Source organism: Staurois parvus, unplaced genomic scaffold (assembly GCF_062004578.1).
Source record: "Staurois parvus isolate SC_StPar_1 unplaced genomic scaffold, SC_StPar_1.0 ptg000330l, whole genome shotgun sequence".
In the NCBI taxonomy this organism is placed as follows: domain Eukaryota; kingdom Metazoa; phylum Chordata; class Amphibia; order Anura; family Ranidae; genus Staurois; species Staurois parvus.
The window spans coordinates 56,115-79,733 of NW_028318126.1; the positions used below are offsets into that span (position 1 = coordinate 56,115).

The 23,619-nt window shown below is 41.2% G+C and overlaps 1 protein-coding gene across 1 annotated transcript in view; it reads left to right on the forward strand.

The window, feature by feature from the left end:
* LOC149457272 (pleckstrin homology domain-containing family N member 1-like) overlaps positions 1–9,040 on the forward strand; it is a 35,173-nt gene extending 26,133 nt beyond the window's left edge. The window contains exons 9-14 of the mRNA XM_089683956.1: positions 152–346; positions 1,496–1,756; positions 3,053–3,187; positions 3,578–3,814; positions 5,145–5,193; positions 7,801–9,040. Coding sequence (XP_089540082.1) covers positions 152–346; positions 1,496–1,756; positions 3,053–3,187; positions 3,578–3,814; positions 5,145–5,193; positions 7,801–8,021 — 1,098 coding nt within the window. The 3' untranslated portion in view covers positions 8,022–9,040. The remainder of the gene's footprint in view (positions 1–151; positions 347–1,495; positions 1,757–3,052; positions 3,188–3,577; positions 3,815–5,144; positions 5,194–7,800) is intronic.
* The last annotated feature ends 14,579 nt before the right edge of the window (positions 9,041–23,619 follow it).

Below are 23,619 nucleotides of genomic sequence, written 5' to 3' on the forward strand. Positions count from 1 at the left end.
ATACAGTTTTATGTTATGGGGTATACGGATACGCTTTCTGCTTTAACCTACTATAAAAACTTAAAGTAATTTTAAATTGAGAGGGGTTTCAATTTTATCTTGGTACTTTTCACAACTTGATGGGAAAAAAAAATCCCTCTTCATATCACAGGTGACTGCAAGCTGCAGGAGCTCATTCACATCAGACGGTCGTACCAAATCCTGGGCGTCTTCAGTGAAGCTGCCCAGCTCTAACCACCAATCAACCAACACTATTCAAGGCTCTGAGCAGCAGTCCTACACAATACTGGGTGAACAAACCTTACAGGAGGATCCACTATCACCTGGATATTCACAGCCAGTCCATGTGAGTCCCCTACTATTCATGAATGTTATGGTGTATTTCTATGAAATAAAACATAAGCTGAAGGTAAAATTATAATGGTGCAATTTTTTTATTTTTAAAGTGTTATTTTGTAGCTTTATTATTATAAAAAATATTTAGTTTTAATAATATTTTAAAAGATAACAAAGGGTTCCTTTCTTTAAAGTGTAACTAAACCCACAACAGTAAAATCCGTCTGTATATGTAGTAAAGCATTCTTGTTATACTCACTGTGGAACCTAAGGGGTTAATCCTCCACATTGTGTAAAAAGGCTGGTTGATCCTGTCTTCACTTATCCTCCCTTCTACTGTCCCCAATCCATCTGCTGATGGTACATCCTGGTAGTGCCCTGGGAGGCACTTTGCACATGCTCAGTTTAGAGCGTATGGCTATAGAGTTGTTTTTTTTTTCTTTGGGAGGGTGCATGTGATCCACCCAGGGCCAATCAGCACTGTCCAGACAGAGGGTCTGGAGTTATGCAGCCTCATAGGCAGGGGCGGACTGACAACTCATGGGGCCCCCGGGCAATAGGGGATCATGGGGCCCCTGTGGCCTTGCCCAAACTCAAAAGAGCCTATGAAAAAGGTACCAGGGGCATCTCATGGGGCCCCCTACTGACTCCAGGCCCTCAGGCAGTGCCTGAGTTTCCAAATGGTCAGTCCGCCCCTGCTCATAGGACAGTCCAGAGGAGAATTAAAACCTGCAAGATTAACCAATGCTCAGCCAGACACTGATAGAAGTCACAAAACTGTTATGTACTGCTGATGAGAAAAAGTATTTAGCAGTTTATAGTTACTAAAATGATTGCATTTCCATATTCTGTGTACTGTGGGAAACCAGATATAGTGAGTGCAAGGGCCTGGGTTTAGTAACACTTTAGCTATATTTAGGTAGTTTCATGCTGGATTTCTATTTGACAATGAACTGTGTTCATTACTGTAACATTGTTATGGAAAGAGAAGCAATGCTGACATCTACAGGCTACCAGGCAGTATTGCATTTTATCTAAAGCTGTCTATTACTAAAACATTTGGAACATCAATGAACTGTTTCTAAAAAGTAATGAAAAAAATGTAACCTTTGAACTGTGAAGTGGCACAGTACCTGATATTTAATTTCTCTTTATGAAGTGTTTGGTGAATCCTAATTGGCCCAGTGGACAAAATGGACCGAGTGATCTTCAGAGAGGTGGAAGCATCCGCGAGTCTAAAGGAAAAAGGAATCTTTGCGTTCAGATTCCGTCCGTAATGCCCCAGAGTTACGATTTGGAAAACACTCCCTTTGTGCATATCCCGGAGACCCCTAGTGAAGATATTCTATCCCCCTTATATAAAGAGCCATATTCATATGAAAAATCCAAAGGGCACTCCTCTGTTACACCACAGCAGCTGGTAAGTCGTAACTGCCAAAGTATTCATCTTTTACCGCAGTGGGCCTCTCTGTTTTGTGTTTGTTTTTTTTTCATTATTATTTTTTTTAATTTTTTTAAGAAAGACCAATCACTGCTGCTTTCTGTCCTTTTGCAGGGTGACTGGTCTGGTCTCCTTGCCACCTCTTGTAGTTTTCTGTGGTTAATGACGAATACATTTGATTTAAAGCTTTTGGGTCTGGTCTGCAAATGGCACGGTCCTCCTTATTGGATTTAGGCCCTGCTTCCTTTAAGTTAGATTTCATACTTGCCCTACCCTTCTTCCACCCACAGTGCTTGGGCAAGAGTAATGTCACACTCCTTCCACAGAGATCCTGGGAAGTAGAAGGATCCCCAGACTTGTGAGAAGGCACTCTTCCACCAGAATGCAGTGTGTTCACTTGGGATTTGGGCTATTCGTCACTCCTCAGGAATCTTGGAAGGATGATGACATCATACCCTGCATATACTTTTTTAATTTTTTTATTACAGATTAATTTTTCTATCCACCTATATACAGTATATTTTTACAGCAAGAGGTGTCCTGGCTCTAATACGGGAAGTTTTACGACAAAGTCCAGTTTAAACATTTAATGTTATCACATTTTCCAGGCTCCTAAAATTATGCTCCGCAAAATTCTGTTGGAGTGGGTACAGGGTGTGATCTCACACTGACAAAGGTTTGAAGGTTTTTCATGACTACCAGTCATTGAAACCTTGATGCGCATACCAAAAAAACAAGAAAGTTAATGTTGGTAATGGTAAACATGTGATGATGTAAAGATAAGTTTGTAAATGATAACTTAAAAGTGTAGCACGAGGTGCTGACTGTAATAGCTCATCCCTGGTAATGGGATATTGCGACAGCACCTGTACACCCTATCATTACAAGGATGCCCAAAGATATCTGTGCATGTGACTGCATTGTGATAATAGTGCCAGTGTGCTTTAATAACCAGGCCTGATCTTTTAATAAGTGCCTAATATAGAAATATATTCAATAATGACCTTTAAACTTCAGTATGTTATAAAGCAGATCTGTTTTATACAAGATTAGCTGGGGATTTTGACCATTAGTCATTGGTTTAAATTTATTATTATTATTATCCATAATTTATATAACGCCAACAGTTTGTAACTGTTACAAAATGAAGGTAGACATTACAGTTACAATACAATTTGGTACCAGAGGAAAAATAAGCATAGATTACATAGTGCGTGTATGTCTACATTTGATTGTTATGTACTTCTAGTAACCAATTTCATTGTATGTCCACAGTTAAGCAGAATGACTAGTCTGACAGACAGTCAGAAGACTCTCTCTCCACCTGATTCTCAGACTTTGTCAATGTCTCCATTGTATGCTGAACCATACACCCCAACTGGGACATCAAGCAACAGGCTTGTGGATGAGGTGAGTGTCAGTTATAAGAAAAAGTACCACCAACAGATACAGTGGCTTTTACACTTTGTGAATTAAAGTCAAATTCTTGCCAATGGGTTTTTTTTTGGATAGAGTGGGAATTGTATAAGAACTTTTTCTTAGGGATGTCATCAGGAATAGGAAGTAAAAGTAAATGGGTTGGGTACACAGACCAGTTAAATCTGATCGGAGGTTGTAACCTTTTCCTAGGTATTATATTTTAAAATAAATTGTAATAAAACCTCATTCTCATAATTGTTTTTGTCTCTAATATAGCAATGTCTTACATGTGCATCTATTAAACTGTAGATCACAGATGAATGAATCTTCTAAAGCTTCTTTAATAATTGCTAATGGTTAACATGTTTGTTTCCCAATAAGATTTTACAAAATCTGACTTCAAACCGCAATGAGAGCCATGTCTCCGACCTGAAGATAAACAGATCATTCCATGGGATAAGCAGCCCACACCTAGCCCTGCACAAGAAGTATTCCCACCCAGTGACCGGGAGCCAGAAGTTAGTTAGGCCCATGGTGCACCGGAACAGTGAGCCAGACACTTCTATTGACTCAAGGCTCATACCCACAAAACAGACCCATACTCCCTTCTTCAAAAGTGTAAGTCTTCCTTTGCCGTGAAGTGTCACATTAACATTTTACTATACTTTGTTCCCACCGGAACATTGATGTCTGAAATAATGTAAATATTCCTGGATACATCTCTTTTTAAAGAGGTCAGTTATCAGCTCCAGTCTGTCTTTATATCAGCCTCTTGTAGATGCTGCCCAGAAGGATTCAGACTGACTGCAAGAGGACCGGGCAGTCTGAGTCAATCAGGCTTTACTGCACTGGCCAAATACGCATGGAATTGGCAGAGCCCAATCTAATGTATTGTCATTTTACTACTACCCAATGAAAGGTTGGGGTGGTCTTTGACCAAGCTGTACTGCTTTAAAGGAGAATTAAGCCCAAAACTCTTTTGGCCCTACTTCTCCTATGGATCACAGGAGTTCATGTAATTCTGCACTCCTGTGACCCACTTTCAACTGACAGCGGGCTAAAGCCCGCTGCCTGATGTCACTAAAATCAGGATGTCTCCAGAGCCTGGACCGCCTCAGTCAGGATCTATACAGAAGCCTGGACCAGCAGCTGTTTCCACCTCTCAGTGATCTTCTGAAAGCCTGAGCCAACTTCTCCCACCCCCTCCACAGACCAAAACTCCAGTGAGTGCTGGAGGAGCAGAGAGCCAGAGATTGACATTCACCGGCTCTCTGCCCACTGAAGACCGAGAACTGAACAGTCAGTGGTCTTTGCTCAGTTCTTGGTCTTAGAGGTTGGGGGGACAAATGCAGCACCAGACCGATGCTGCATCTACCTAGTTGAGTATGCATATTATTTTTTATTCCCAAACTTCTTTTAACTACTATAGAGAAAAACTAGGTCATAGCCTGAAAGTGATTTTTTTTTTTAACATATTTGAGTCATACATTTAGCTGTTTGCCTTAACCTCCCCGTTAAACTGTTTACCACTACAGCTGCTGTAATTGCATGCAAATTGAAAGTTAAAGCTGGGCTTGCAGTGGTATTGACTGCCATGGGAGCATGAAGAAGCTCATATGTGGGGCTTATGCCCTTATCAGTGCTATGTCTGGAGGCTGGGCAGGGAAATGGGGTCTTCAGAACTGTTTCCTTTAAAAAAAAACATAGTCCTTGTAATATGCAGCAATGTGGCAGAGCAAGCGTAAATGGATCACACACTTTAGGTATAGTAGTTTTACAGTTTTTTTTACATATAAACAGTCCTTGTAAATTTTTTCTTTTAGTATTTACATTTTTGGCCAGACTCGCCTATTATACTAGCAGAAAGTCAAGAGTTAGTCTACAGAATACAGACGCATACATGTTCCTACTATATTGTAAACATGTTTTTTTTATCATTTCATTCTAGATATCCTCAGTCAAGGAAGAAATTGCTTTATCTCACCACAGCAAAGAAGGTAAGGTCATAAAGCTGTCATGATGTTTATAGCACCAGACTGCTGCAAGGGTAACTGAGGAGAAAAAGTTCAGACATGCAAGTAATAAATCAGCTCCAATTATCAGGTCAGCTGGTTATAAATTTACTATAGTGTTGCATGAGGTGATTGTAGCCATATTAGTGCACTTGCGACAGAAACAATTGAGTACTGACGTGATACTTTTTTTATTTGCACTAACATATAATTTTGAGGACAAGCTTTTGGGTATGTCCCCTTCCTCAAGGTCCAGGCAGTACTACTTCTCAAGGTTTTAGCAGAATGTTAAAAGAGATGTTGAAAGTGGGAGAAAAAAATACCAGAAAGAAACACACACACAAATGTACACAGCAATGGTTATAAAACTAGGATTAGACTAGAGATGAGACACAGCAAAAGAAAAGACTGGGGGGGGGAGGGGGAACAACACTCACAGAGGGCGTTGTAAAACTGTTGGATAATGAGTGAGGAAGCCCATGTCCAAATTAAGGCAATGATCTCTTGTGTCAAATAGAAATATCATTCTTAGTTCCTTTCCTGAATAGTTCTGAAATTTCCTTTTAAGAACTAAAATATTGTGGTCTCCCATTGTGTGGCCTGGTTGTGCGAAATGGTGTCCCACAGGTGTGCAGAAGTCAAACAACCGTGTACGTCTAGTAACCACATACAACCCAGCACTAGAAGGAATAAGAAAAATAATCAAAGATTTGCAACCCATCATAACAGAGGATAGAACTCTGAAAGAAATATTCCAGCAACCCCCAATACTGGCCTTCAGACAACCCCCCAACCTCAGAAATAAACTAATCCAGTAGGAAACTTCCTTCTGATTATGAGGTCACAAATAATGGAAGCAAACCCTGCAATAAAAAAACGCTGCAAACTGTGCAACCAAATCAATCCATCAAAAAGTGTCAGACACTCAAAAGGGATCTTCAATATCTTCGGATCATACAGCTGCACCTCCAGTAATGTGGTGTACCTTATCCAGTGCAGAAAATGTAGCAAAGGATCTTACGTTGGCGAAACAGGACAGAATTTGCAAACAAGGATGAATTTGCACAGACATACCATCAAGGAACATAAAAAAGATGACTTCTGCACACCTGTAGGACACCATTTCGCACAACCAGACCGCACTATGGAAGACCTCAATATTTTAGTTCTTAAAGGAAATTTCAAAATTATTCAGGAAAGGAAAACATTTGCACTAAGAACGATATTTCTATTTGACACGAGATAATGACCTTAATTTGGACATGGGATTCCTCACACATTATCCAACAGTTTTACGACCCCCTCTGTGAGTGTTGTTCCCCCCCCCCCCCCCCCACCCCTCAGTCTTTGCTTTTGCTGTATCTTATCTCTAGTCTAATCCTAGTTTTATAAATGTGTGTGTGTGTTCTTTCTGTTTTTTTTTTTTTTCTCCCACTTTCAACATCTCTTTTAACATTCTGCTAAAACTTTGTGAAGTAGTACTGCCTGGACTTTGAAGAAGGGGGACATACCCCGAAAGCTTGTGCTCAAAATTGTATTTTAGTGCAAATAAAAAAAGTATCACGTCAGTACTCAATTGTTTCTATAGTGTTGCAAAAACTATAGTAAGTTTGTTTTGTAACCCTGTCTGGCTTGTTCCCAGTGAGTAATCCCTGAACACTCTTCAAATCCTAAATTTTATAGCACCTACTGATGCCCAAATTCACTCCATGGTCATCTTTAGTGTTTTCTTAGTGGTAGTTCAATATTTTTAAGAAGAATTTCCTGTTTGTGGCCCTTCTGTGTAGCAACATAGAGGGATCCTACAGCCCTTAGCCATTGTTGAAAGAACTGAAGGTCACTGTGCAGTCCCAGTTTTCACCAACAAGTGTCACTGATATCTCAATAATTGCAGAGTTCTGAGCCAGGGATATCCAAAGCCTGTGGAAAGTGGGACCCCTCTTTATTACCACACAGGGACAACTGAAACAAAAGGGATTTCCAGTATTCTTGAAAGTATACGTGGCAGTTTGCATAAAACTGTGGCGCCTCAGTTTGCAAGCTGCAAGTTCAGTAGAGAAATGTTGGTTTTGGCTTATCAATTCATTCTCCAGTTCAGAGTTCCCGTTGAATCTCATTTTATGTATGATATAAATTCTTATTTTGGAAGTATGAATACCAATAGGGGAAAACACTCAGTAATGCAGTTATGCATTAAATAAAATTCTTTGCATGTATTTTTTTTAATAAAACTATAGTATAGTATAATAAGTGTTTGTGCCGGAATTTCTTATCACTAGCGCATAGTTCTTCTCACAGCTCACATTTGCTGACAGGAAGAAAGCTCACTGATGACTTCTCAGTGTGTTGCTGTTCATTCTTAGTCCAGTTGGCAAGAGTTTTTTTTTTGTCTTGGGCCAGGCTGCGCTGACTCTATAGTGAAGGTGTTTTGTTGGTGTATGGATGAAAAACTACTGTGTAAACTTCCTTGGGACAAGAAAATATACAGTTGTGATGGCCAATAAACATAAGCTGTGTTACAGTTGAATAAGATGCATTACTTTTGTAATCCATTTTAAGTACCTGCCTTGTAACACTTTTTTGTTCTTCCAGTTGAAGATATGTTTGACCTGCCCTCTGAAAGTCTGAAACCGGACAGTTTGGAACACGACTATGCAGAGTTACAAAGCTTTCAGAGTGACTTCAGCTATGACAACATTTGGGAATATGAAGCCAAGGACAAAGATCTTAATTGGTTCTCTCCACCTCCTTACCCAGGACATGCTTACCATGGTGTCCATCATGGAAAGGCTGTAGCTAGCCGGTGGTTGTAAAGAAGATATTTGGTGATACTGCCACGAACAAAGGGTTGATGTATATCCCGTACAATTGTGAAGGACATGTTGCTGCTTTTTGTTGCTCTGGGGACATGGCTGCCCTGCAAGAATATCACCGGTAGCTGCCAATTTTGCAGCCTTTTATACCCGTAAATGACCCATTGTTTTCTCTTCAGTCTGCTGCTTGCAGAGATGTTGTGTTAGATCAGGGACTGCTGGAAAAGCTATGTCCCTCACGTTCTTTGTTCTTGTTTGGACAAACACTATAGGGAGTTATTGCACATAATAATTACAAAGCACATGTTTCTTCCAATTTCCCTCTAGCTTAGCACAGCTCAGTCCCCAAACCCAACTGTGACTAGCATCTGACTCACAAAACACAATGCCTTTATACAAAGACTAAACACTCCCTGCTGTGTAGAACCTCCCAAAATACAAACATGTCTTGGAGAACCATCTAAATTCCTCCAGTAACCTGTGACCACTGCTGGGATCCAGTTGATGTGACTACTGTGTGGATGCAGATGATCATGGTGCTTTGCTAACTATTCTCAGTGTAAAACTTTCATTGGTTGACAGGACATCCTAAACACCCAATTGAAAAGAGAATATCCTGCCATTTTTGCTGTGATTCCTGTACACCAAGGGAACTCCTTGAATTCAGGAGCTATTCTCTCTGTAATGCTTCGCGCGCCTATCAATAGATAGAATGGTTTTGTAGTTTACATTGAAACTGTTATTATGTAAAAAATATTTAATTAATATTGGTTTATTATTTCAGCCATAAGGACCTTTTTTTTGTTTTTTTGTTTTTTTTTTGTTTTTTTTTTTATACTGGTTTTAAGGGTCATGTTGTTCTTATTTAACGTAAAGCGGTATTTATTAAGAATGGTTGCACTGTTTCTGGACTGTATATAATTTGTAAGGAACGTATGTTTTGGAGGGTGGGGTTTTTTAGTTTTGTTGGAAATGTTATACTGTTAACTTTCAAAATAAAATCTCACCACTTCCATTTCTTTGGGTTGCTTGCTTCACCATCAATAAATCCAGGGGCTTTATAATTGGGTGCACCTTTGTTTACCAATAATATCACTCTTGTGACCTATGATATTCCCCAGGTATTGACTAGTCAAAAGTGGAAAAAAAAAACATGCTCTGTATTGAGTTCCGCAGTACAATTTATGGACAGGCTTTGTGAATGCTGCAGTTTTTTTTTTTTTCTTTCTTTGTGAAATAAAAACAAGAACATAAGATATGTCTTATTCAAGGTATATCGAATTGGGGAAATCTGATTAGTTGGGAAGGAGCAACAAGACCTTGTTTTCACCTGAAATGTGTATATATACTATTCAGTGAAAAGACAAACTGGAAAGAAAACCCTCAACGAAGATGGGACTTTAACCACTAGCCTACAGGGCACTTATAACCCCTTCCTGCCCAGGCCAATTTCCAGCTTTCAGCGCTGTCACACTTTGAATGACAATTGCGCGGTCATACAACACTACCCATATGAAATGTTTATCATTTTTTTGTGACAGATAGAGCTTTCTTTTGATGGTATTTAATCACCTCTGGGTTTTTTATTTTTTCTTAAACCAAAAACCACTGAAAATTTTGGAAAAAAACATTTTTTCTTAGTTTTTGTTATAACATTTTGTAAATAAGTGATTTTTCTCCTTCACTGATATGCGCTAATGAGGTTGCAGTGGTGGACACTGATAGGTGGCACTGATGACGCACTGATAGGTGGCACTGATGGGCATTGACAGGCATCACTGATAGGCACTGAAAGGCAGCACTGATGCATGGCACTGATATATGGCACTGATAGGCGGCACGGACTGGCACTGATAGGCGACACGGACTGGCACTGATAGGCGACACGGACTGGCACTGATAGGCAGCACGGACTGGCACTGATAGGCGGCACTGATTGGCATTGATAGGTGGCACTGACTGGCACTGGGTGACACTGAAAGGCAGCTCAGATGGGCACTGGCACAAGGCACTGATGGACACCTACAGGTGGCACTGCTAGGGCTACACTGATCATCAGGGCACACTGATGATCAGTGTACATGTCCCCTCTGCAGAAAGCCGATTACCGGCTCTCCTCTCGAGCTGTCAGCGTGACAGCTTGAGAGGAGAGAAATGCCGATAACCGGCATTTCCCTGTTTACATGTGATCAGCTGTGATTGGACACAGCTGATCACATGACCGAGCCAACATCTTCGGCTCTTTCCGTGATCGGTGATCCGCTGTCCGAGGGACACAGCGCACCGCCGATCGCCGTGCTGCGCGCTCCCTGAGCCGTGAGAATGGGAGGACGTCATGACGTCCTCCCAGAACAAGAGAACCACCTTGCGTCCGTCATTGGACTATATGGCGGGTGGGAAGTGGTTAAAGGCATTATACTCCTACAGATCATAATAGATAAAACAACATTCATTCACATAAAATGGTAAGAAATTTCATATCCATTGTGTACAAAATGTTTCTTAAAATCACACCGCTTCAAAGATGTAGTATCTTGTCAGCAATGCTGACGCATTTCGCTGTTCACATCTGCTTCATCAGGCACCTTTCAAGACACCACATCTATTTGAATCTCAGTTACTACTACTTCCTGAGAGGGCGCCATGTGTGTAGTTGAAATGTCTTCACCTCACCAAAAACAGCGAGGGAGGGCTACTTGGACATTCCGCCAAGAAAAGAGAAGGGAAAGGCAGGCCGCCAATAGACTCACAATATGCTATAATGATTCAATGTGTCCCAGTCACAGTGCGAACCTACGCAGCTGTTGGCCCAATGTCCAGGTAGTCCTCCCTCGCTGTTTAGTGAGGTGAGGACATTTCAACTACATACATGGCACCCTCTCATTAAGTATTTGTAACTGAGATTCAAATAGATGTGGTGTCCTGAAAGGCCCCTGATGAAGCAGATGTGAACTGCGAAATGTGTTGGCATTACTAACAGGACACTACATCATCTTTGAAACTGTATGATAAGAAAATTTTTGTACATAATGGATATGGAATTTCTTACCATTTGTATGTGAATTAATAAATGTTATTGTTTTATCTATTATGACCTGGATGTGTACAATGTCTTTTGAGTCCCACCTTCATTGAGGGTTTTCCCTCCAGTTTGTCTCTTCGCCTATCCTTGGGATGTGGCAGTATACGCCTGTTTCCTGAGTAGTGTGTATTTTCCATGATTTGTATATGTACTATTCAGTGATCTCAACCCACTAGCAATTGGGCTGCAGTTTGGGTGATCATTGTCTTACCTGAGATGAAGAAAACATTGGACAAAACTTACCAGCTTAAACAACCACTTGTGATGCTGACTGTGGTCTTACACAATCTACTATACAGTTGGCAGACATTATCACATGTATTTATATAGCACTGATAATTTACACAGTGCTTTTGCATATAGTACACGTCAGTCCCTGCTCCTAAGAGCTTACCATTTAAGGTCCCTATCTCAAATGCATAATTGCATACATATACACTCACATACTAGGGCCAATTTTAGACAGGAGAAAATTAACCTGCCAATTTGTCTTAGGAGTGTGGAAGGAAACTGGAATACTGGGAGGAAACCCTAGCAATGTTACATAGTCTGGCTGAAAAAAGACAAAAGTCCATCCAGTTCAACCATTAAAAAAAAAAAAAAAAAAGTTATAATCCTATACTCACAGTTGATCCAGAGGAAGGCAAAAAAAACAGCAAAGCATGATCCAATTTACTCAGCAGGGAAAAAAATTCCTTAATGATCCCACGAGAGGCAATCGGATATTTCCTGGATCAACATTACCTATAAATGTTAACTCCATATGACAACTCCATGCAGATAGTGTCCTGACCATTGGGGACCCAACTATTGCATGGCAGAACTAACCACCAAACCCCTGTGCTGCTAGTTTTCCACAAGTTTGTGCAAGCCCTCCCTGATCTCAGATCTTTGTGGCAGCACAACTCTATACATAACAGTATGAATAGATGCATACTACCTGTGATGAAGTGCAAAATCCTTTGATCGTACTTTGACCGCTCCCTAACATTCACGCACCCACTTTACCTACTTATATGACCAGGATATTTTCTAGGTTTTTCAAAAAGCTGGACATATACCTCAATCCCTGGTAAAACAGAATAAAAACAATAAAGAAAATGTCAAATTACAATGAAATCCTCTATCATCAAGTTTTTTGTTTTGTTTTTTTTTAACTCATGCACACCTAAAAGTTTGTGATTGAGGTGTCAATACATAGCTATGGTCATTTAGTAATGGCAGAGAACCAGGTAGTATAGTTTTTAGTCATGTGATCCCTGATACTGCCAGATAAACCAGCCCCAGTTAAAACTATTTTTTTGTTAATAAAACATATTCCAACGTTTTTGTTTTAAAACATGATATATAACATCCTTGATGATGCAGCGCAATCCCATCAAATAATTTGACAGTCCTCAATTCAAAACAATATAATGGTCCTTCAGTATCCAATAAAGCTGTATTTCCTCCACCACCGTGATGTGATTTTTTTTTTTTTTTATCTTTTCTCAAACTTGGTGAGACATGCAAAGGCGCTCACCTTGTGCAATAGACTTCAATACAGATCAAGGTCATAACACTTGTTGCCCCACCTTGGGCATATGTGGCATCAGCTATTTCTCTTCCTTCCAGTATTCCTCACCATGGATACATCACATGCAAAAAGAGAATGGGACCACAATAGTGCTCTTTGAATCTGACCAATTTATTAAAAGCTCTCAAAATCATCACTTACATTTAACCACTTGCCCTCCAGAGGATTTACCCCCCTTCCTGACCAGTCCATTTTTTGTGATATGGCTCTGCGTTATTTTAACTGACAATTGCGTGGTCATGCAACGCTGCACCCAAATGAAATTTACGTCATTTTCTTCTCACAAATACAGCTTTCTTCTGGTGGTATTTGATCACCTGTGTGTTTTTTATTTTTTGCCCTATAAACAAAAAAAGACTGACAATTTTGAAAAAACAATTTTTTACTTTTTGCTATTAAATACGTCAGTAAAAAAATCCAATTTCATCATAAATTTAAGCCAAAATGTATTCTGCTACGTCTTTGCTGAAAATAAAACAAAAACTCCCAATACGTGTAATGTTAAAAGGTTTATGTGAATGTTATTGCGCTTACAAATGGTGGTATATATACTGAATTTTTTTTTTCTTTTTTTAATAGTAATATCAGCAATTTATAGCAGGACTGCTGCAGGCATTCTGACACTGGGGGGAACTGACTTGGTGTCACTGACATCCCCAGTGACATCAATACAGTGATCAGTGCTAATAAAAAGCACTGACACTGTACTAATGGCACAGGGTAGGAAGGGGTTAACTTGGGGCGTTCAAAGGGTTATTGGTGTGCTATTTATTATGTGGGCTGTGTGTGTGCTTCACTGTAAGCACACTGCTTTGTATGGCTCTGCTATGCAGAGCCATACAAAGTAGTTTGCAGGAGCTGACGGGAGAGATCTGTATTGTTTACATACAGGTCTCTCCCTCATTGGAAATCCTTGGAGATTGCCGGGTGCTGGCGAGGAAACACCAGCTGGGACCCGGTGATTGACAGCCAAGGCCGCAAATGGCGGCACAGGGTGTGCGTGCGCCCCCTACCCGGTACTGCAAAAGCACCTGTGTGGGTCATAGTGATTAGTACAGCCAGTGTTCTCATACCCACAGCACAGACCCAAATCCTGACCACGTTGCGCTCCTGTACCAGAGCTTCCTCGGCAGGCCTTACCCAGACTCTTTACCTGGAATACATTTTACGCTTTTAACAAGCATGGAAGTGCTGATTATGAAGGACTAGTTCAAAAACATGATGCATAATTCCATTTTGTCATAGTCATTATTGGCAACATATTCAGATGTTTACAGCTTGTCCTACAGCAGATGAACTGGTACAAAGAATGTTTTCAGGTATCACAGGTTAGAAGCTTCCTGATGAATCCTAGAACCTTAATGACAGCAATGGAGTGTAACCTCATTAAATGCCTACAGGAGCACACCCCTGGGATGGGAAGTACCTGCAGACAATGTAGAACCAGAAAACTGTGTACACAAGGTAATCTGCTCTTTCCTCATTCCTAGAAGCTTGCTTGGTGACCACTGGCGTGTCTCATAAAAACAGGCAATATTTACATTTAGTTCTATGAGGTCAATGTATCATATCTACTTCCCAGCCGAAATCTACATACATTTTGAGCTAATCCGTAATATTCCTAAAGCTGTATGCCCACTAGCATTTGTTAAGCTCCTGGAAGCTATTATGAGCATTTTTTTCTGCTCCTAAAAGCTAATAGTGTTATCTTATGTGTCTATGCACACTCTTTTATGCTGGAAGCATTTTTCAAGCTTCAGCGTTTAGGAGCAGAAAAAAAATTCTGTTTGCAGAGTTTTTGGGAGCGTTTTCCTAGCAGAAAAAAAATGCAAAAAGCTCCTAACAGCTTTTTTTTTTTTTAGGTTTTTGTTTTTCTTCATGTACTGTACAAATGCTAATAAAACACAAGCGTTTCTAAATGCTATATACAGTGAAGGAAATAAGTATTTGTTCCCCTGCTGATTTTGAATGTTTGCCCACTCACAAAGAAATGATCAGGCTAAAAATCGAATGTTCGGTGTATTGTAACACTGAGAGAATAGCAACAAGAAATGCATGTGTAACAAATTATGCACTGATTTGCCTGTTCATGAGGGAAATAAGTATTTGATCCCCTATCATTCAGCAGGATTTCTGGCTACCAGGTGTCTTTTATACAGGTAACAAGCTGAGATTAGAAGCAGTCTCTTAAAGGGAGTGCTGCTAATCTCATTTTGTTACCTGTATAAAAGACACCTGTCCACAGGAGCAATCTATCAGATTCCAAACTCTACACCATGGCAAAGACCAAAGAGCTGTCCAAAGATATCAGGGACAAGATTGTAGACCTACACAAGGCTGGATTGGGCTACCAAACTATCGCCAAGCAGCTTGGTGAGAAGGTGACAACAGTTGTTGCAATCATACGCAAACGGAAAAAACACGAAACTGTCAGTCTTCCTAGGTCTGGTGCACCATGCAAGATGTCACCTCGTTGAGTGTCAATGATCATGAGAACAGTGAGGAATCATCCGAGAACTACACGTGAGGATCTTGTCAATGGTCTCCAGGCAGCTGGGACCACAGTCACCAAGAAAACAATTGGTAACACACTATGCCGACATTGATTGAAATCCTGCAGTGCCCGCGAGATCCCTCTGCTCAAGAAAGCACATGTCCAGGCCTGTCTGACGTTTGCCACTGAACTTCAGAATGATGCAGAGGACGACTGGTTGAATGTGATGTGGTCAGATGAGACCAAAATCGAGCTCTTTGGCATCAACTCAACTCGCCGTGTTTGGAGGAGGAGGAGGAATGCTGCTTATGACCCCAAGAACACCATCCCAACTGTCAAACGGTGGTGGAAACATTCTGGTTTGGGGGTGTTTTTCTGCTAAGGGGACAGGACAACTGCACCGCATCAAAGGGACGATGGACGGGTCAATGTACCATCAAATCTTGGGTGAGAACCTTCAAGGCAACAAAGGAGTGGCTCAAGAAGAAGCACATTAAGGTCCTGGAGTGGCCTAGCCAGTCTCCAGACCTTAATCCGAATGAAAATCTGTGGAGGGAGCTGAAAGTTTGAGTTGTCAAATGTCAGCCACCAAACCTTAATGACTTGGAGAGGATCTGCCAAGAGGAGTGAGCTAAAATCCCTCCTGAGATGTGTGCAAACCTGGTGGCCAACTACAGGAAACGTCTGACCTCTGTGATTGTCAACAAGGGATTTGCCACCAAGTACTAAGTCATGTTTTGTGAAGGGGATCAAATACTTATTTCCCTCATGAACATGCAAATCAGTGCATCATTTGTTAGACATGCATTTCTGCTGAATTTTTTGTTGCTATTCTGTCTCTCAGTGTTACAATACACCTACCATTCGATTTTTAGACTGATCATTTCTTTGTGAGTGGGCAAACATTCAAAATCAGCAGGGGATCAAATACTTATTTCCTTCACTGTAGTTATATAGTTAGTCTGGCTGAAAAAAGACAAAAGTCCATCCAGTTCAACCATTAAAAAAAAAGTTATAATCCTACTAAATGCTACTAAAACGCTAGTGCATGGAGCCTGTAAAGAAATATGTCTTAACTGGTATCCATTTTGTATAATGCCTCCATTTCTAGATGTGTGAACACTTAGCTTCTCTTGTAACTCTTCTCTCGTTCACACTTTGGTGTCTGGAGCTTTATTTTTCCCAGGCCTGGTGGTGAAAATAACAAGGACAGGGGGCTACAGACATAGGATGATTCCTATCAGAGCCTAAAAAAATAACTGTTCCTAGAGGAATTCAGCGTTTTGTCTGTAGAAGCCACTAATGTTAACCTATGTGTCCATGCACATTAGGTAGCCTAGAGATGTTTTTTTAAGCTCTGCATTTAGAGGCAGAAAAATAATCTTCTGTTTCGTGTTTTTGAGAGCATTTTTCTGACAGAAAAAAAACCTGCTAAACGCTAGTACAAAATAAAAATAAGAAAAATTAATAATAGCGCCTATGGTCAAAATTGTATAACTTACTAATAGTGTACCAGCTGCAAAAAACCACCATATATAAAGTGTACCAATTAATAAATAATTTGCGCTAGTAAATATATATAAATATATGTAAAGAAATCATCAAATCATAAGTCCAGAAAAATATATATATACCAATACCACAGAAAAATATAAAAAACTTTTTAGGTGCAAAAAAACTTTTGTGCAAAAGGAGTGTCTCAATATAAAAAAAGTGTCTCAATATAAAAAAATTTCACCAAAAAACCTTGATAATATAATGGCAGATCATCCATAAAAATATCTTCAGAAACGGAAGCTCTCCAACACACCGATCCTCATCGATCGAAATAACAGGACGAAAAACTTTGTAGTTAATCGAAAGTCCACTTCTCCAATAGAAAAAGGACCACCTTCAAACGTATCCATGGGGGGAAATGCCAAGCACTCAAGAGAAACAGAAAGACTTCATGGTGCAATATTATAAAAACCAATTCCTTTATTAGATACTCATTGCACTTACTCAAGAGGTGTCCCAGCCGACACCAGCATCAACAGCATCAACAGCAATCACATAAACGAGCCTGACTACTCAGCACATGTGCAATAGCTGGCAGTCAAAAACGTAATGACATCACATCAATCAAGCTCCGCCCTACGCGTTTCGTCATCGACGTCCTCACGGAGCGGATAGATGTGAGACGTCTCACCCTCATTAAATATACACTCACAGGAAACGAACAGCTGACATCAATGGGGAATCAAGCAAAGCAAGCCGCCCCAAGGATGACAGAAGTCCACAAAAAGTATACAATATATCCAATATATTTGCCATCACAAGCAAAAAACTTTAAAACAAGGGAACAAAAATAAAAAGAAATTTAAATAAAACAATGATAGTAAATAAATTAAATAAATAAATACATTAACGGGCCAATACCCTCTAAGACTGTGTTTCAAAAAGGGAACTTAAAGGGCCAGTAACACATTAAGCACAAATAAAGGGGAACTCTAGTGATAATACAAAAATAATGCAGAAATTGTATAAAAAGCACACAATCTTCCATATATCATCTTTAAACAGTTGCCTATATGAAAATATACTTAAAAAGCATAAAAATTAAAATTTAAAAATTTGTGAGAAAACAGTTCAAATCTATATCGACATTTAACCCGAATGGTTGCAAGGAATTTAGTTCATAAATCCAAAACGTCTCTTTTTTGGAAATCTCATTAACCAAATCCGAGCCCCTCCAATGGGGTTTTTTATATTGAGACACTCCTTTTGCACAAAAGTTTTTTTGCACCTAAAAAGTTTTTTATATTTTTCTGTGGTATTGGTATATATATATTTTTCTGGACTTATGATTTGATGATTTCTTTACATATATTTATATATATTTACTAGCGCAAATTATTTATTAATTGGTACAAAATAAAAATGCTTAAAATTTGCGTTTTTTTCTGCCAATAGCGCTGGTGTTTTTTTTTTTTAAACTAGTGTCCATGGAGCCTGACAGTGCGTGCAATTAGAACACAAAATTCTGGAAACCTTTTATTTAGTTAAAGGTCACTAGATTCCCAAAGTGAAATCTGGATATCATAAATCTGTACCATTTTTCTAGTATGCCAGTTAGTGGTTGTGCTGAACAATAGCTGGCAAACAAGCTACTAAACGTGGAATATTAAAAAATAGCGTGGAAAGTCTCTCTCTTTATAAATGGGCCCCAAAGAGAGGAGAGTCACGTAAAACATAAATGAAAAAACTGGAGGCTGCTGTCCTGGTTAGTAACATAATGCAGGACCACTCCTCTGTGTGTTGAAGCAGTGGTCTCTCTGCAGAGTTTTACAATCAAGCAACATGAGATTTGCTGATTGGAGAGCTCTAGCCCGGACTGACAGGGGTGCTGACCAGACTGCTGCAGAGAAACCACAGCATTCCTTTTTGCAGCCTCTTGTCTGGGGCATAGATCTGAAGCTAGTGCTGGAGCACAATCCTTCCTTCCTACTCCCTCTGCCTAGGTGACGGGTGGAAGGGGCTGGCAGGTATCTGTGAAGTGTCTCCAAAGAGACGCTCACCAGAGAGAGCAGGTCCCCAGGGAGCACTTCCTGAACCTGGGGGAACTCTCGGGGGAGAGGGGAGAATAAGCAGTAAGGTGAGCTGCTATAGCTCGCTGTATCCCTCGCTGCACAGCAGCAGCGCATCAGTTGTCACAGCAGCAGTGCGTTGTCACTAATCCCCCTGTGACCTCTGATCATTAGGGGCGCTGTGCACCATGAATTGTTTATCGGGTCCACTGTGTTTCAAATAGAATGAACGGTGCACACTAAATTATGCCACATCAAGTTATTTTTTTATATTTGCAGCATATTTAAAGGGATAACATATGGAGAAATGTGAATGTATTGCAGATATGTACAACATTTTTTAAAATTCATTTTTCCTTGACACAGGGCTGCTGTTAGAAAACACTGGGCCCCATACAGCCAACCTGACAGGCCCCCCATCCCCACCCCATCCCACCCCTCCGCAGAAAAAAAAAAAAAGGTTAATATGCTACAATTATCAATGTACACAGTGAGTGATTGGTACCGATCACTCAGGAAAGGAAGGTGATGGTAAATGTGACATATTTACCAGAACTTTCCCGCACTCTCTATCCTGAATGATCCTATTGTGTGATTGCAGCTACCAGTGGGAAGGACAGGAGGGAAGCCGGCAGCACTGCGGGGATGGGGGCACATAGGGGGGCCTTGGAAGCAGGGGATAACATATGGCTCACAGTCAGGGGTGTATTTACCACAAGGCATTTGCCTAGGGCGGCATTTTTCAGGGGGGCAGCATCCTGGAAAAAGGGACTGAAGAAACGACACATGCTGCATGGGGACCAGGTGGGATCCAAGAGAGGCTGCGGGCTGCTTGATGGTGTATGCAGAGCTGAACTCTCGTTTCCAGGGATCTCCGGAGCTTTGAAGGTAAGTGTCTTTCTCTCGTGGGGAGGAGGGGGGATATGTGTTAGTGGAAGGCTCCATTGGGTGGGGGGCAGGGCAGGGCAGTTGTTGGTCAATATCAAGTTCTCACCACGGGAGGGGACATTCGATTTTCATGTCACCTAGGGCAGCACAAATTCTAAATACACTACTGCTCACAGAGATAGTGATGAGTGCGGCGGGGGGCAATTACTGGAACCGATCCCCTGTATGGTTCTCTCTGCAGCAGCTGAAAGCCAGCAGGAGGGAGAGAAGAAGCCAGCTTTCAGCTGCTGCAGAGAGAACCATACAGGGGATCGGTTCTAGTAATTACCACCTCCACCGTGCCGATCACTCTCCCTGCCCACATCCAATTCACCCAGCTACCTAGGCCCCCCCCTGCTGGCCCGGGCCCTGTACAGGAGGGCTGGTTGTACCCTCTCATCCATGGCCCTGCCTTGGCATATTCTTCAATAACACCACCAGAGCGATCTACCTTTTCCCAAGTCACATGGGCCACAGAACCTGAACTTCACTCACTATTCTTCTATAAAAATCCCTGCAGCTTTAGGCAGTAGTTGTCAGCAATGCTGGCTCTGTGCAGGAAATCCATCTGAGCCTGACACCACGAGGAGGAGGAGGGAAGGATAATGACATTGGATATTGGTAAGGATAATGCCAGGGGAGTGGGAGGAATAATGACACAACAAAACTCACATACTGACAGCGAGCTGAGCACTAACTCTCCAGAGACACCTGTCTGACTTTTTCACAGAGCTGCAAAATGTCAGGCTAGCTCTGGGAGAGGAAAATCTCCGAGGCGGAGAGCTGGTATAGAGTGTCACCCACATGTTATTCCCAGAAAGCCATGCTTTCCTACACAGGGCCATGTGGGATATGACAGCGCTCTGAAGGTCACTGTCTTCAAAAAGGCAGCGGGTGATCTCACACAGGTTTCCCGGGAGTTTAACCTTTACATAGCCAGACTAACACATACATGCACTTACAAATACAAATATCTTTTCATTTGAAGTACTACATTGGGATGCAGATAGTGCTTCTATTCCAGGTCCAGCAAGACAACACTTTTTTTTTTCTAAGCTGATTCTTAGTCTTAAGCAGCCCGTAAACTATGCAATTTTCTTTTTTTGCACTGCAGCTGGAAGGAATGAGAATTGCTTGAATCCACCATCAACACAGTCAGTGTTAATGCAGGAATCTCTCCCGCAACGCTATAGTCGCCAGCAATGATCGCATGAAACAAATCTAACAGCCTGGTTGTAGTGAAGTCGATTGATGGATCGACTTCAGTATAGTCAGCCTGCCCATAGATGGATCAAATCTTGGCCTGTCTCTGCTGAACCAGCCAAGGTTCAGACCATCTATGGCTGGCTTTATACTGGTTATGAATGTTGCAACTGCATTGAATAAATGATGTCAACTGTCGTATGGTCAAATCTTTTATCTTGGAGTGAACTACAGGAGTGATTGCCACTGACAAGAGCAGTTCCCTATACCCGCTATTGTTTCTTCTACACAGTGGCGTCCCTAGAGTTGGTGACACCCGGTGCCGGAACACTTGGTGACAACCCCTTCTGGCCATCCCGGATCCATCCCGAGGGGATCGGCGGCTTGCAACCTGTACGGGGTTAACTGATCTCTTCACGAGCTCCACGAAAAGGTACGTTTTAAAGCAAGCCGACAATCAACGCAAGATGGATCGGATCTGCGGATCTCAATCTGCAGATCCGATCCATTCTGCGGGGATCTTCGGCTTGCTTTAAAACTTACCTTTTCATGGAGCGGGTCCGGTGTCACCCCGTGCAATAGGTGTCTCCTGGTGTGGCGCGTACCCCCCGCACCTGCCTAGGGACACCCCTGCGTCAACAACCATGTTCTCTCACCACCTTTTTTTTCTCTTCTTTTTTTTTTTTTTAATCCATCTCCCTCTTACCCAGTTTTTGTCCTGGATCTCCTGCTGCTTTATTACAAAAATGAAGGTCTACTTACATCAGCACTGTTTTACATGGTTACGTTAAATCAATGAAACCAGTCCATGTTCTTTATAACCTTTTCTTTATTGTTGTGCCACATTTCCAACAAATGGTATTCTTACAAGTCCTTAGTCCTTATACAGTTTCTTACGTGTGGTTCTATAATTGTTGTTCCTGTGCATCTTTTTGGCTCTTGGATACTTGAACTATACATTTTACCAGTTCGTACAATTTGAAATATTCTAAATAAATTCAAGGCAGCAAGCTGATCCCTCAGTTGGTTGTAATCATTTGAGGGCAAGACCAGTTGACTGGGTCAGTATAGAACATTTTTGTCCATTGATAACTATTAATAGATTTATGTTCAATCATCTTTCTGTGTGGGCAATAAGTAGCGGATTTGGGCTGGATTTGGGCTTTTGTAGTCTTGGTATGTTGTGAGGTATGTACAAAGATACTCAGTGCCAAGGGATCTGTGTACACAGGCTTTTGTTTGTCTGTTAAGCTTTTCTCTCAGTATAAGTCAATGGGAATGCAAATGTGGCATGAAGCATATTGATGCAAGTCAGGAAATCAAATGCAGGTTAGATGCACCTATGAAGAACTAAGATGTGTCTCACACAAACTGATCTCAAATAAAAGCTAAATGCACCAGAAAATATGCTGCGTTTTGCTATCTACACAAGCACTTAAGGCAATATCTTCAGACTGCAGCCCTTTGCTTCTCTTAATCCAGCCCTTGGGGATCTATTCCTCCCACTGACAGCAACAATGATACACCATTCCTTCCACTGACACCAACAATGGGGCAATATTCCTTTCACTGGCACCAATGATGTTGCTCTATTCCTTCCACTGAAATTTACAATGGTGGGCCACTTTCCTCCATCTGACACCAACAGTGGGCCACTTTCCCTCCCACTGACACCAATGGTGGGGCACTATTCCTCCCACTGGCAGCAACATTTGGCACTGTTCCTCCTCCCACTGACCACAGGTGCTGTGTAATTTTCTTACCCCCATTGAAAACATAAGAACCACAGAGAATAGACAAATCCTCCTACATATGTTTTACTTGTTTATCTGCAGCCATTCTTCCCCTACATCCATTCAAAGTGCAGAATCTACACATGATCCACAAAGCACACAGGAACAAAGCTAAGGATGTCAATCACATGCAGTGCCTTCCCCTGTCACCTTTTTTCTCTTAGTGTCAGGAAAATCATCAGAAGTGATTCTTGCTGATAACAGAGGAACAAGGCAGCAGACAGAAATAACACTTAGTGCTCTGGATTGAGACAAGTACACACTATAAAGGGATATGCTTTGTTCATATTTCATGTCTGAGGTGTACAACCACTTTAAGAGACTGTTATTGCCACTTAGTTTACTGATAGGGTGAATTTGCCTTTTGGGCAATGCAGTGGTAAACCACCATATGACCTTCCTAAACGTATAGGATACTTGTGTATAAGATGGGCACCAAGTGAGATAATGTCACCAGCACACCAAGGATTCCTCAAAATGGGTCCAAAGCTTTATTTCATGGTCACATGGTAAACAAAAGGCAACATTTCAGAGCCACGCAGGGCCCTGGTGAAGGGGCCCTGCGTGGCTCCGAAAAGTTGCCTTGAGTTTACTATATTACCACGAAATAAAGCTTTGGGCCTATTATGAGAAATCCTGATCCTGTGCTGGTGACATTTCTTCACTTGGATTGTCTATGGTTCCCAGTCTGTGGTCATTACAGCACCCAGCAATGAATAGCCATCTGCAGGGACATGTGTGCTGGGAATGTTGCATTAAGATGGGCAACAATCCCAGCACCTGACACATCAATTTCAGTTACAGCCATTGTCTACAGTTCTGGAAGGGTATATGACAAGGATACAAGATAATATGTCAACCCTGGTATGCCTAAAATTTCTGGATTTTAGATTTGAGCCATTGCTGCAATTTATTGCTTGTTTTGCCATATACATTTCACCAATGTGTACAACAAGA